The following is a 15875-nucleotide window of genomic DNA, read 5'->3' as shown; positions in this document are numbered from 1 at the left end:
GTGAGACCCTGGCTCAACCACCCTGAGTACCTGATTAGCATCTAAATGTCCTGGACCTGGTCCTCTACCTTTCCAGGGGTTCAGTATACCATTATAGATACCAGGAAGATTGAATCTGAGCCCTCCATTTCTGTTTAAAGAAGGTCTTTCTTTTTTAACAAAAATTGCTTCCTTAACTCCTCTTTCAAACCATCTTTTCTCCCTGCTTAAAACCTTCACCTCACCGTCTTCAAACGAGTGATTAGAGGCTTCAAGATGGAGATGCACGGCACTCTAAGGTCCTGAACTTGTATTTCTTCTGTGCTGATAGAGCCTCTTGTGTAGAGGCTGTTTCGTCTCACCTATGTACCGTTCTTTACAGCTTTCTTCACTGCATTGGATCGAATAAACTACATTGCTCTGTTTTTGAGTCGGCAACTTGTCCTTAGGATGAACCAGTTTTTGTCTTAAAGTGTTTCCTAACAAACAACTCTTGCTACTTCAGGAAGGCTCCTCCCAATGGGCGGGTCTTACCACAGAACAGTATTAATATCGGAGTTCTCGATCTAAATTCTTTTATTGACAATGACTCTTGGATGAGAGTCGAAACGTCTAATTTTTAAAACTGAGTCCAGATGACTACAACTGAAGCTTTTTCTACTATATCACAATGAAGGTATAATTTGTTGTAATACTAGAGCTAGCCAGCAGGGGTCAGACATTTATCATGTAAAAATCAGCATCAGTGTTGATCCACAACCCACCCTACGCAATTATCCAATAATCAGTGCAATTTTACCTCTAACTCTTCATTTTGTTCAATTGCAATATATTTACATGGCCCTCAGATTCTTCTGAGTTATCTCGGATACATAATACATAACTTACACATGGGTCCACTTACACCACCATTCTCAGCATTTAAATGCCAAACAATATGTAGTTGTTTTTTGAAATGGGAGGGGGGTCAATATAAAAACATTTGGACTTTATTGAAGGAAAAAATAATGTATTTTTTTCAGTGCACACTTGAGGTTGATTGTCTTGACTGATTGTCCACATAATTCAATTTGACAATTTGAATCATGATGTGTGTGTGTGTGTGTGTGCGCGCGCACGTTGTAGTTTGTGGCATCTAAACACATAAAAACATCTTTTACCTCACACAGTTATGGTGACTATCTTCCCCCAGTGATGTCGGGGGCAGTTTTTGCACCTGCAGCGGGTGAGGGCCAGTTCTCTGATCAGGACCGACTTGTGTCACGTCATGATGGAGTCAATGGGGGAGACACCTGGTCACTCTGAGCTTCCTGTTTCTCTGCAGTGAAGGCGGCACTGTCCTGTTTATTTACCTACAAATGCAGCCCCTTTTGAATGACCCACTTTAACACCTCACCTGCTGCTGTCACATATGCTACACTTTAATCAAGGATGGGTCAAATGCAGAGGACACGTTTCTTTATGGGGGCAATGGTGTACCTTAGATCACCTAACTGAAACTGTTATTCTGACATAACTGGAGATACAAATTTGCCAGAAAACCCCCAAATAAACTACTGCAAAGGACAACTATTTAACATATTAAAGTCAGCCAAGTGTGAGTTTTCAGTAGTGAGTGTTAAAAAGCACAACTTGACAGTGCCAAATGTGAGCAATAGCCATTAAAAAATCTGATGTATTGTTGGTGTTTTTTCTATATTCTTACTGGGGACATAATTATTAATATTGTCAATATAATTCAGCATTTCCTGTAATTTTTATTCGGACTATGGCGGTACAAATGTGCTTTATATCAGTAAATTTCCCTCAAAGAATTTGTGGAGAATATTATGGATATTATGGAGTATTTCATATGTAGGAGGTTGTTTTTTCTTTCTTTTTTAACGTGCGTAACAAGTGTGATTTTGTTATTCCAGTGTTTAACCCAGGTTATTAGATAATGAGGGGCCACCATAGTCTCTTCTATTAAAAGGAAACGTTATAAATTCATGAGATTAATACAGGTACATAATGTCTCGCCACTAGTGGGCGTCATCTTGCTTTAGCCCAGCGCTGTGGAGTTTTATGAAATGTATCACTACTGCTGCAAAATAATGAGGGGAAATGAACGCCAACATATTGTGGTTGTCAGTGCTGAATAAGTGCGAATGGTTTTGGGTGAAATCAACTGACAAGGAAAAAGGAAAAAACGCAGACAGAAATGTTGATGCATGAAGAGACAATTTCCCCAGGGCGGCTGTCAGGCTCAGATATATAAATATATATATTTTTTAAATGTACACGTTTGGAAAGTGGCAGGTGAGGTGTTTATGTGCCTCTAGGACAGTGGTGCAGGACCAGTCGCTTCTTCTTGGTCTGTTTTGGTAAACTGACTCTGACATCAATCTTGAAAACTTATGTAGTCTTTTGACACTTTGACAAAGACTTTTGATGGTAAAGTCAGTGGAGTTGCATATGTTGGTCTAGCCAGTCAACCCAGTGCACATTCGTAATTTTACATACAAAACCATTTAAGAGCCACAAATGTGAAACGATTAGGGTTTCTCAGCTGTTGGATCAGTCCTCAAATTATATTCAAAATAGTCTCACGAATTTATGGTTAACAAATGGCAAATTTATTTTTAGAGACATTAAACAGCAACATTTTCAAAACCACGTGCCACAAAAGTAGTAGCAAAATTTAAACTATTTAATTGTTTGCAATAAAATCAGCATGGAACTGATTCAACTTTGGAAAGATCACTTTACTTGTCAAATAAAGTGAATGAGTCTGATTGGCCAGGCTTGTATTCTGCAAGACTATGGCACTTAAGTATGGCTCGAGTGAGCACATGTAGGTCAAAGTTAGACACCAAAATAGACTTATTTTATAGGTCCTCAGTGTGCATAGTAGCCATAATAGTCTGCATCACTGTTGTTGTCCTCTCCAGTGCGAGACGGTGGGGAGTTTTCAGTGCTGGACGCATACGGAGACACCCTTCTTTTCTTATTGTCCGAGCTTTCAAACAAACCTGAGTCCACCGAGTCTGCAGATTTGACAGAAGCCGGTTCGAGCCACGTCTCCTCCCCCACACCTCCGTCTTTGGACTTGTCCTGTTGCAAAGGCGGCGGGAGGGGCTCCATCAGGGAAGGTGGGTGAAGTCTTGGGTTTCCGGGCGATATCGAGGAAGAAGACGACGAGGAAGAGGATGATATTGGTCTGAACCAGCCTAAACTTTGAGGTTTACTCGAACGGCTTAAGAACTGTGGAGAGGGTCGATTTGCACCCCAGCCTGGTGTAGGGGTGCTCGATACAGAAACGCTGCTTGCCCCAAACGTGTGATCGGTGTAGTAGCTGAGCGGGTGGTGCGCTGATGTTTGCAATGGGAAGGGCTTGAAGAAACTGTTTGAAAAATCCCCTTCATACGAGGAGGTGAAGTCAAGGCGGTTTGGGGGTTGGTACCAGTGGCTGTGAGGTCCCGGGCTAGAAGAGGAGGAAGGGTCTTTGGGCTGCTGACCCATACCACCCAAAGTGTCCCGGCTGAAGAAGCGGCTCTGTGGCATAGGGCTCATGTACTGATCCGTGAGATGGTAGCCCTGGGGAGGGTAGCAGGTGCCCGCCAACAGCTGCTGGTTTTCGCAGGGAGAAGGGGTGAGGCGGTCCGAGTCGGGAGGGGCGTATAACCTGCAATGAGAGGAGGTGTTATTTCCTGTGCGAAAACCTAAAGCTTTCTATCAAACATCTTGTAGCTCATCACACCTGGCTACCAATGCAGGTGATTTGAAAAGTAGTAATTACACCCAAGACAATATTCAACAATAATGACTATACTGACTTATCATTCACTAAATGACAGCTGAAACTATATATTTTATGGCTCAACGTTTATCATGTGTACATTTACTTTGCAACTGTGGGGAGATTTTTGTTATTTTTTATTTAATATTCAGCAATAGAGGGTTAAATAGTAACTTCTGTGACTAATTATTGGATCATTATCCCGCGTTTTGTTTTACCGTAGCAATATATTGTACTTGAAAATATGTTATCTGTAAGGCCTGGTGGCAAGACACAATGGCAAAGAAGAATTATGTAATGCTAAATGACTAATTAGTAACAATTCATTAAATAAATATGTAATTAAAACATTCAAATATATCAGTTTTTTAATAATTTACTGTTTGAATTAATTATAGACACTGCGATTATGCTTTACAGCGCTGTTATGGTCACTGCATTTGCTATTATTGTGCTAAAGAAAATGTCTCTTTGTAAATGTCAAATCACTTTTCTCCTGTGATTAGAAGAGCACGCAACAAGAGCCTATCATAAAACAACAACTACAATACCTACTGATGATTTGAATTTACTTACGTGTCATAATTGTCTCGGAAACCTTTAGCAAAGGGGTTATGGTCTATTTTCAGCTGAGTGATCTGTGTTGTAGGAAAAGGAGGAGGGCAGTGACAGACACAGACACAGACACAGAGGAGGCATTGGAAAAAGAGAGAAACAAGAGAGGTCAGCAAGTAATAATTAATGATCATACTATGCTATCATCAGAACTTTATAATTATATTCACACATATCTGAAACTAGAGTCTAGGTTTAAATATATACAGTTATTTGTGATTTATGGGTGGCGCAATGTTTGCCACTATCTATAAGTTATTTTTTAAACAGCTTAGGTCATTAAGGGCGAGGTGACACCTAATGACCTAATAGCCGAGCGGACGAAGGAAAGTAGAAATTTAAATAAGTTTCTATGCATCATTGACACTATCATGCATTAACCACATTCTGTATGTTAACACAGCAACAGCATGAATCATTGAACTCTAGCCTTATCAAGATATAAATATTAAGACGCTTTTAAATATGTTGCAAAGACTGTACAGAGTTTCATAGCCTGTGTAAAACTGTAAAAGAGCAAACATTTTACAAAATCATTTTTTTTAGGGTCAAAATAAACAAATTAGTGTTCGTCAGTAAGGGATGTGTGTTCTCATGCACAAAAATGAAAATTAAATTAAATTAGGAAAGATTGTTCCTTAACACCAAATTAACCATGACCCCTTCATTAAGTAGTAAGCCGGAATCATCCTTAAAAAGTGTTTGTTCATTATGAATTAAGTCCAGGGATGGTACATTGGTTATTGGTTGTACTGGTATCGGTCAAATATTGAAAATGTTGACGATATTTGGCACCGATAGTTTTTAGTGCATAAGATTTGCCTTTTTATTTTTTTAAAGATTTTGTGGCGCATAGACCTTATAGGACAGTATGGACCATCCCTAATTAAGTCTTTGTTCATGCTTTATTTTGGCTAATTAAGGCGCCATTATTGTAAAGTGTGTTCCTAGTGTACAGATAATATTCTTAAACACATGGTGTCTATTTCCCCACCCACTCCGTCATGTTCCGAGTGAGTGTCAGGTGGTCTTAGCCAATAATGGTAAAGTGGGAACACCCAGAAGAGGCAGGATTGATTCTATTTTAAAGCAATTTAAAGCAAATAATTGTATATGAACTGTTATAAAAAGGGGCGTGAAGGCTTTACGAATATATCTATATTATTTCTTTGCAATATTGTCCAACTTTTATACAAGTTTCAATATTGACAATATTTATAATAAGCTGTAAAAGTTGGAACCAGAGTCATTGTCCAAGAGTGGCTGCAGTGACTTACATCTGCGTTTTGGTAAGCAGTGACAGCGATGAACTGCGTCTCAGGAAACACAAAAGTTTGGGCCTTGGAGGAGAGGAACAGGTCCTCAGATCCGTCATCCTTCACCTCCACGATGTGCAGACGAGGCTGGTACTTGTGGAGCGACTGCAACACGACCATCTACAGGACAAGGAGCGACGTCAGATTAAAAACATATTCAAAATCACAGGTGCAGGTTTATTTGTGTGGAGTTAAAGGTGCACTATGTTACTTTGCCTTAAATCTTCCACAATTTGTATTTATTCAATTACAGGTGTTTTTAAGGTTGCAAAATACCTTCATAAACATCCATTCTGATCGTCCCCATGGAGATACGTTTAATGCCATACAGTGGAACATTTCAGGTGAAGGAAATGGCATTTCCATAGACAAGCAGAAAAGTTATATACTGCACTTTTAAAGGGATATAAAAATTATATAATGACCAATGCTGCATGAGTGAATGAGTAAACCAAGGTTAATAACAACTATAACAATATCTTAGATTAACTGTTTAATGTCATTCATAGTATTGTAAGCATTATTGTAAACATTGTAAGCTCTACATTTCATTATTATTTAGACCCACACACACTAGTATCAATAGCACAACTAAATATATTGAAATAATACCAAGGTCCTCCCTCTGACAGAAATGTACTGTTTTTGTTTTTAATAAACTGTATTATTCTTTATTTCATAAAATTACTGTACTGATATGGTTGTTGCCTGGCCCAAAGATTTAAACTGTCCCTGTAGCTATATCTATATCTATATCTATATCTTTATCTATATCTATATCTATATCTATATCTATATCTACAACTACAACTACATCTTTATCTATATCTATCTTTATCTATATCTATCTCTTTATCCATCGATATCTCTACTTCTCTCTATTACCTGTGCCACATTGTTGGTGCTGCCCTTGTTGTTGGTGAGCTTGAGTTTGCTGAAGGACACTTCCTGTCTCATCCAGTGAGCTCCAGTGTTGGGAGAGTCCGGGTGCATGTACGTCCGGTTTCCTGTGACAACAACAATACGAGCAACATTCACGTTAAGAAAGAGTAAAATTTATAATAATTTTCAATGACTATGGATGCCAAAAACACACTATCTTGATGTATTAGTACTCCACTTTTAACTTGGTATGTTAGATCTGTTACAAAACTTTAGTAATAGTTATAATTGTTTTTTTCTATATGCAATAAACTGGTGAAAATAAATGTATGATAAAGTAATACCAAAATAAAAATATTTTTGACACAATTTATGCTTAATGTGCACATTTCTGTACACAGTGCTATTATAGGCTATACAGTCCAAAATGTGTCTGACATGACAGTGACCTTGTAACCCAGTGCCTATTTAAATCCCTTCAGAGCATAACTGTACCATTAGGTGTAATTGTGATTTTGCTTTACCACAGTTTCCTCAAACACCTGAAAAGCGTGATGACACCTCACTCTCGTTCGCTCGCTCTCTTTTAATTTCATTTGCTGAAATGTTGATAAAAAAATCTGAGTAAATTTGTGTGTTTTGGTTAACCAGATCATGGTGAATGTGTGAAAAGGGGAACAAATGCGTACTTAGAGAAAAAAAATAAAAATGAAAATTTGACTGATACATGGTTAGTTTAGAATGTATGTGTTTTTAATTCTAAACTTAAAATTGAGATATCTGTGGTTACAGGGTAGGGGAAAAAAACATTTAAAAAGTGTTTTCCTTGTGTATTGCTCTAAATATTCAAATGAGCCTAGCCCCTTCAATTATTATTATTATCTCGATAACATAACACACTTTTTACTTTCACCCATACATTTTTTTGTTAAATTGTTACCTCTACTTTCATAAAGATATATTAGCCTCATATTTGGACATTTGTACCAATATATTTATATATTAAATGATCTGTACCTGGCATGTTGCCCTCTGCCTTTCCGCACTGGACCCACTTTCCTCCCTGGTACCTCCAGTGGTGCTGATCGGCCAGAACCACATCCACATAGACGTTATAATGAGCGGAAGGGTCGAGGGAGCTTATGTTGAAGCTCAAGAACGGAAACATCCTCCTGCAAAAAGAAACAAGCACTCAAGTCAATCTTTTACATAATTCATATGGAATAAACATTTTGAACATATGTGGGGTAAATGAGAAACTTTCTAAATAATACTGTATCATAGTATTTTTTTACTTGGGCTTATAAAGCTAAGATTTGATTTAACTGTATAGATTCATGATTCATGAGTGAACATTTCATTGCATAACATGTACAGGTATTATCAGGGAATTTACGTAAATAAAATTTGAGAAGGAAATGCTCAAAATCTAAACACTTATGCACATATGCTATATTACAGATTTTCACATAATATATCCACCACTAAGATAGCTGAAATTTTGACAAAACAAGAAGAAACAGTAATTTGTGATAACAGTATAGCATCACTGAAGTGGCTGATATCAAGAGATCCTACCGATGGCTAGAGCGGGACAGCACAGAGGCCCTCATCATGGCTGCACATGAACAGGCCCTGGGCACCAGAGAATAGAGGCACATATCTACCTCCCAGACCCAAGGTGTAGGCTGTGCAAAGGGGGCCCTGAGACAATCCTGCACATAACTGCAGGGTGTAAGATGCTGGCAGGGAAAGCATACATGGAGCGCCATAACCAAGTGGCTGGGATAGTGTACGGAAACATCTGTGCAGAGTACGAGCTGGAGACCCAAGGACAAAGTGGGAAACACCTCCAAAGGTGGTGGAGAAAGACGGAGCCAAGGTCCTCTGGGACTTCCAGATACAGACAGACCGAATAGTAATGGCGAACTAACCAGACATTGTGATGGTGGATAAACAGCAGAGGAAAGCCGTGGTGGTTGACGTGGTGCCCATGGTTATTGGAGCAATTGGGGCAGTGACCCCCAAACTGGAGGAAAATCATCAGACATCTTGGTTCATAAATGTGCAGTGCTAGGAAGGATTCGAGGACCCGAGCTTTGAAGGGGGATAAATAGAGACTGCCCGCGGAGGGTGAGGAAGTTAATACAAATGAATATATATATATATATATATATATATATATATATATATATATATATATATATATATATATATTATGCTATTATATAGGGCAAATAGATATTATTGATTTGCTGAGACTCTGCTGAGCCTTTCATGATGCACAGTGGAGTATTAAGGCGGTGATGTTGGGGGCAGGGTGACAGGGCGCGAGAGCAGGTGAATATTTAATGCTGCTCTTAATAAAAGATGTCCCGGCAGTGTGTCCTGATTGGGACGTTACATGTTGGACTTATTTTGATCACAGACGCCTTCAGTGAGAAGGGGTAACAGAGAGTTCAGGACGTCCCCCTGGAGCCAAGCTGGGTGGCTCAGAGTTCAACAGAGACAGAGACAGAGACCATAGATCTGTACAAAGAAACAAATGCAAAACTGATTGTGTACGGAAGGCATGCTGTATCAGCAAATGCAATGTTGGTTCAGGAGATTTTGTTATGTAAATTGCCATAAATAAAACTTCAATTAGTATTACAATTTTGCAGCTTTGCATCTCTAATGTGCTTTATCATGAAATATCTTCTTAAAATTCCCTATTTTGAGTCTCTTTTTAACCGTGTGAGATACCACAAGCAAAGTTTTAATCCAGTGTACTATTATATAGCATGCTGAATCAAACACTAAACAGTCTTGGTTTGGAACAGTTCTAGTCCTGGTCTAGTTCAGATCAAGTCCTGGTTTACTTACTTTAATGCAATTGGTGTACAAGTATCACACTTTAAGAATAATTATTTTCCAGTACATTATGACTAAATATGCAATATCAAAGGGTTTGTAAAGCGTACAGAAATACAGATACATTTTTTACAATCAAATGAACTTGCACTCTAGATCTATATGAGCAATAATGAACAAGGCCAACACATTTAGCTTCTGACCCGCCTGTTTGAACCAAACAGCTCCTGAGGCTACGAGGCATTTGACTGGAAACTTTGGTCATGTGGCGCAACCAATACTCATTCAGTAATAGTTACTTTACATCACAACATAAACCATACAGAGAAAACCACGCAAGAGCAATGCATACAGTAGACTATGAAATGCATATTTGCAACTTATTGACTATCGAACAAAGGCTGGAGCGAGCAACATATTTTTTTTATTGTTTTTATTTAGTAGCAAATGGTATACAGCACTAAATATCTACCACACAAAAAGATTGCCAGATCGTTGGCTCAAACTTGGAAAATCTTAGCAAAGTTGATATTAATTATGATATTAAAGGAGGGTTAAAACAAAGACATTTGGCAATAAATGTATGATGCCCCTGGACAAAATAGGGTTAAATAAATGTTTAGCTATGTGCCTAAAGCTCCCATTTGTGTCCACCAAAATGAATCTAATTTATATTCAGTGGTTCTCCCTGAAGCTTGTTGGTCATTTAGTGGTGTAAAGCTACTGAGGTGTGTAAAGGGAAGAGTCGGAGGCTACAGCTGAGGCTAACACGCCGACACCTGCAGGGAATGTCCGTTTTTACTTCATTATGTGACTCATATAGTTACGGAATGATGATACAAATATACTGGAATGATAATTTTGTACGCAGAATGTAAGAGTTTGTCAGTGCTTCTAATGTTTTAAATTTTTTACAGAGATAGTTATAAAAATGTTTAATTTTCTTTCACACCTTATTACTGATGTCAGGGTTATTTGGCTAATTGATAGTCGTGATAATTCAGGTCGCAATGTAATAAGGAAGGACAAAAAAACGTAAGCAAAATAAAGTTCTTTCATTTCAATTCGTACACACTAATGTACAGAGATGTAAGAAAATACAAATTTCCCTGTGACCAATATGACCAGCTTTGCAAAATCAAACTTTCTGAACTACAAAATAGTTGATGTGACAAAAAAAGCATTGTTTCGATGTATTTTTTTGACTATACTATAGATTAAAGGAAAAAAAAAACTTAAATTTTGCTTCTAAAATGGTCACAATTATTTATTTTTAGTTCTTACAATTATATTGTGACCTGAATAATCACAATTATCCATTAACCAAATAAACTTGACATACTTACAAACCTATATAACATGCCAAATCAAAATGAGAAAGACTCTGAGGCAGATGCAATGGTGATGCCATACGACAAAAAAAACTGAAAAGCGAACACTTGTTTTGGATACAGTACTACATTATGATCACACATGAGTTTATCCGCACAAATGTCCTGTTGGCAGCTTGTGTTTGAATCCAGCTTTATATTGAGTTTCCACGTCTCTATTCCCACAGTAAGACAAACCGCACAGAGTGTTCCCAGTTGGGTCTTTTGGCTACATGGAGAGCCCTGTTTTACAATCAATCATAGTTCTCGTAGTGAAACACAAGCATGGCTGCAGCTCTTTAGTGGCTCGCAAAGAACAGGTGAAAAGGCTCCTCTTCCAGCACTAATACAAGTGAAAGCAGAAACTGGGCCAGGCGAAGTTGGGCAGACACACCTACTCTTATGGATGGAAATGTTGAACCAATCGCTGTTTATCAGACCAAGATCTACTGATCATAGTAGGAGCTTTTAGAAGAAATCATAACTTATTTGAGTTGAAATCAAACAAAACACAAGGGTTGTATTTGCATGTGTGGGTGGCTCATTTCGTCTGAGCCAACACGCCATAGCGTGCAGATACAAGCAGTGCAGTGGTTTAAGTGGTGGAGCAGTGCAGAAGTACAGTAGCGCAAAAACTGTTTGACACTTTATAAATGTGAGAAATGCAGCCACAAACAAACGAGCTCAGGACAGAACAAACAAAGAAGGTTGATATACAGGGATTGCAAGATATGAAAAAAAAAAGATTAAGATCTGCAGTGTAGGTTTACTCCTACAGTCTTTGATACTAATAAACGTTCGCCAAATGTAGTAAAGTATTCGGAGTCATGTAATTAAGAAACTCAATTTAACGACTGAAAGGAACTTGAAATTGTTGAAATTTTGAATTGTAAGTACTTGTCCCATTTGATCTGATAAAATAAAACCTATAGCATGTATTTATTATTTAGATTTATGTTGTAATTCATAGCAATATTATCTGTTTTAATTAATTTTTAATACATTTGAGACACTTAAAGTTTTAGTCCAATATTTTGCAGCTTATTGTGGGGAAGTGAGTTAATTCTAACATTAAGTTGTTTTACTGACATATCTTTGCATGAAAATGGAAGACCATGAATCGATATTTAGTGCACAGTTTGTATGTATGGCTATGGTGAACCAATATTGTAACCTTTTCCAAGCAAAATACTGAAGAAATATAATTTATTATCGGAGGGTTTTGTCATTCTGAGAAAGACAGAGGTGGTGACATTTAAAATATCAAAATCAGATGCGTGGCGTGGGGGAGGAGTGGGGTCTTCAACATGAGTGACCAGTGATCGGGACAGACAGGAGTACAAGTCCAGTTTTTGCCCCAGTTTCTCCCTGAACATCCTGAACAAGACATGCCACTCCACAGCTGCTCCATGACATCCCGGGCATTTCATGCACCCACACGAGATCAACATAAACGCAAAATAAAATAATTATAGTGTCTAGATATGGTCTAATTTCAGGGTAAACACTCTTTCCATTAAAGCACAAAGCGCTCATATCCCAAAATGGTAAACAAAATATCACATTGGTACAAAAACTTGTTCCCCCCCGCCTTTTTCTTTAAAATTATTTACAACTAATTTGTCATTTATTTGCTTTAGATAGACCTTTGCTCGACATTGTTCCAACTTAATCTTAAAGAAAGGTAAAACTGTAAAAATGTATATAATTTAGATGATAAGAGGAAACACTGTGGTCAAAGGTGATGATACTTCTGTGAAAACTACTCATTAGCAGCTGAGCAGGAAGTCATATGTCAAAACATTTAAAATAGTCGTAGTTCTGCTTTCATAATACACAAATTCAAAAGACAAAATATTTAATCTTTTCTTCAATTACACTTTCTAAATGTCACAAGTTTAGTTTTATGTAGTGGGTTTATGGACCACCTACTCTAATCTCTCTATGACTCTTGGATACATCTCTGGAAATAACCTCGTTATTAGACAATTTCTTTGTTCCTGTTTTCCTGTAGTAATTATACTGTGCTTAATGCATATGTAAATTGCGCCCATTTCAAAAAACATCACATTTCTCTCAGTGAAATTAGTCAACGAAGCAGTCAAATGGAGCATTGTAATCCTTAAAAACAGCAAGTTTCTGATTTTACAATTTAAAAAAAACATATATATATATATGTATATATATATATATATATATATATATATATATATATATATATATTTCTTATGTGTATTACTGTTTATACTTCCGCCTAGACTCTTCCCACCCATGAACCTTGTTACTTGACACTTATATTAGCTTAAAATGTCTTTCTGTCTGCAGGTCTGAGGGCACTGTGTATGTCTGAGAAGTGCAGATGGGGCTATGGTTTTCTCCTCTGTCTGGTTTACTCGGCCCTAGAGTTCAAAGCTCAGGTGTGGTAAGCGCAAACATCTGAGAGATCTGACAGGCAGTGCACCATCCTCTGCTGTCGGTGCAGCTTCAGAAAAGAAAAAAAGAGAGTAGCCTTTACTTCAAAGGTGTTTCACCTCAGCCTGGCTAAGGACTCACTGCTGCTTGACCCTGGAGTTTCTCCATTTCTGTCAGACCAGGTTTTTGATTAAGATTCCTGATCCTCAGTCTTAAAGTAAAACCACTGAAAATAGAAACATATTTTCCCCGTTTATATAGTTGTTCTCTTTCTAACAAAGTTCGAGTTTGTGGTTTTGATTATTTTTGCAGGTGGAAGGATGACACTTCTGCACGCTTTTGACATCACCGGAAGACATTTTGGCATGTGACACTTTTACAAACACTATTGTTCATAAAAACGCGTTTGTGCAAAAGCATAGCCTTCACTAGAGTCACACTAAACTAAAAAAGTTGAAGCCACTCACGGATAATTCGTCTGATATGATTCTTAAAGTCAATTGTCCAATACAAACAATTTACGCACTGTGCGCGAAAAAGTGTTTTTGTCTTTTCTTATCCAAACATTGGCGTTTTTAGGCAAGTTGAAAGTCAAGTCGTGTCAGTGGCTATATCAGTGTCCTATAATGTGACAGCAGCATGTATGTTGTGCACAGATCCGAAACATGAGAAAACCTATCGCCTGAAACCGTCTGTCAAACTCAAGTGTGTCGTATTAGTGAATTAATCCCCATCGACGTGGCGCGGGCGTAAAGCGCAGTGACCCACGCGCGCAGGGCCCGGCAGCGGCGTCTCTTTCCTCTTCCTCTCAACTCCTCATCCTCTGGAGGTGCGCAGCGAGACCCATGGTCTTATCAATACTTAATCATGTGGCATTGAGATCCGAAGTCTTTTACACAAGAGCAAAATCTATTTTTAGATGAAAAGGTTAAGTGACGTTTTGAAATAGCGCGGTTGTGTTTGGGGAAATTATGACTGTCACAGAAAAATGGGCTATGGGTATATTATAAATATAAATCTAAACTAAATTGGCTGCAATTTGTTTACCACAAAGATTATATTTAGATATTCCTCTTTGTCCAGATTATTTGAAAACGTTTAGAAGACCATTTATTCCTTCTTAAAATGTTAAGATAAAACGGACTCCACTTTTTGGGGACAACTTGATTTGGCAGGGTTAATTCCAAATATTAAATTGATTGTATTATTATTGTTGTTATTATTTTTTTTATTATTTGGCGACACGTGAAATGGCAAAGGTCCCATATTTTGTCTTTGTATCTGTCTGAATCTTGTTCCTGAATCCTGGCTGTTGGAGGGGAGAGGTGAATGTGGAGGTCAAGCAGAGGCGTCAAACAGTTTCTCCGTCTGAAGCAAGGGTTTTGAGAAACTCATACTTGTTTAGGCCTGTCTTTTTTTTCCTTCTTTTTTTTTTTTTTACCGTATTCACATTTGATTGTAAGAAACTTCATCAGTGCTAAACAACAGTTTTTTCCTCGTGCGGATATTCACACGGCAAAGCAAAATAAGGGATTAATGTGATAATCATATGCTATAATTAGGAATTCAAAACTAAATATTTTCAATATTGTCTATTTAAATTTCAAGTCTCACTGTTGATCAAGTTAATGAAGATAGCCTAGCAAATGCAAACTTTGCAGAAGTTTTTAGAACAGTTTACTTAATTACTTTAGTTTAATTAAGCAAATTTTACATTCGTCGGAACTTTAAAGAATCCGTTACTCTTATCAATAATGCATGTGACCTGCTCTTTTGGAAAGTATCAATATGACACACAGCTCTTTGTAAAAGTGGAGTTAGCAGCTCAGACCGTGGCTCTTGTCTCTTACCTGCCCTGTTTGGTGATGATCATTTCGGTCTGAAACTTGTGGAACTTGGCCCATAGCGGGTAGTTATTGAGCAGCGCCTGCGTCTTCCCGCAGACCTGCAGCCCGGGCAGCGGGTACAGCGGCGGCCGTTGGAAGCCGTGCTGGAAGCTCGTGGAGTATTCAGGAGAAGACGGGTGGTACACATCTTTGCCCCCTGCTGAAAACCCATCTCCCGGGGTCGGAGCCGGGATGTATCCCTGCGCGTGTCCCGTTATGCCGCTTCTCCGCACCTCTCCATATGGACAGCTACTGAGGGACTGAGCGTAAAAACGGGTGGGCTGCCCCCCGTAGCCACCCACAGTTTGTTCTGGGTGAAAGGGCAAAGTCAACGCGTCCTGTCCGCCTTGCACTCCGTCCGTGTAGTAAAAGTGGGGCTCCTGGATGCCCATCTTGAATTCGCTTATGTCCTTCCGGCCGCGGTGCAGATGAATTTCAGCCGGACTCTTCCCGAAAGTTTGTGTTTCAGTCCCATTCAACATGCTGAGGTAAAGGTTCCCGCCTATGCCGCCCATTTGCTGCTTCGCCTTACCTCTGTCACTAATGGCATAAGTTTATCGTCCAACAAAACACAGTCAGAGAAGCACTTTGTATCACTACAAACACCTCGCGACTGTGGCAGCCTCGCTCTTCAAAGTGTTCACTTCAGACTGGACCCCGTGTCACGCGGTGTCCTGATGTCGGCTGTTATTAACTCTGTCCGAGCTTTGATACAGTGGTGTGTCCGACACATTTTCCACTGAGTGATATGTACATTTGTGCGTGGTGGTGATATTTTGGAGGT

At 38.6% G+C, this 15875-nt stretch overlaps 1 protein-coding gene across 1 annotated transcript; it reads right to left on the bottom strand.

The window, feature by feature from the left end:
* Positions 1-2027: 2027 nt before the first annotated feature.
* LOC140369253 (T-box transcription factor TBX21-like) lies at positions 2028-15770 on the bottom strand. The gene is made up of 6 exons (XM_072456527.1): positions 15056-15770; positions 7588-7742; positions 6574-6695; positions 5650-5808; positions 4334-4395; positions 2028-3643 (listed from the first exon to the last, which is right to left on the bottom strand). Exons 1-6 carry the CDS (start codon positions 15604-15606, stop codon positions 2857-2859), a joined length of 1836 nt encoding a protein of 611 aa, XP_072312628.1. The 5' UTR covers positions 15607-15770; the 3' UTR covers positions 2028-2856.
* Between the last annotated feature and the right edge of the window lie 105 nt (positions 15771-15875).

The sequence above is a fragment of the Eucyclogobius newberryi genome, unplaced genomic scaffold (assembly GCF_026437365.1).
Source record: "Eucyclogobius newberryi isolate DKJ021-1_F unplaced genomic scaffold, fEucNew1.0.hap1 SCAF_20, whole genome shotgun sequence".
NCBI lineage: Eukaryota > Metazoa > Chordata > Actinopteri > Gobiiformes > Gobiidae > Eucyclogobius > Eucyclogobius newberryi.
This window is presented reverse-complemented; position numbering and strand designations above follow the sequence as displayed.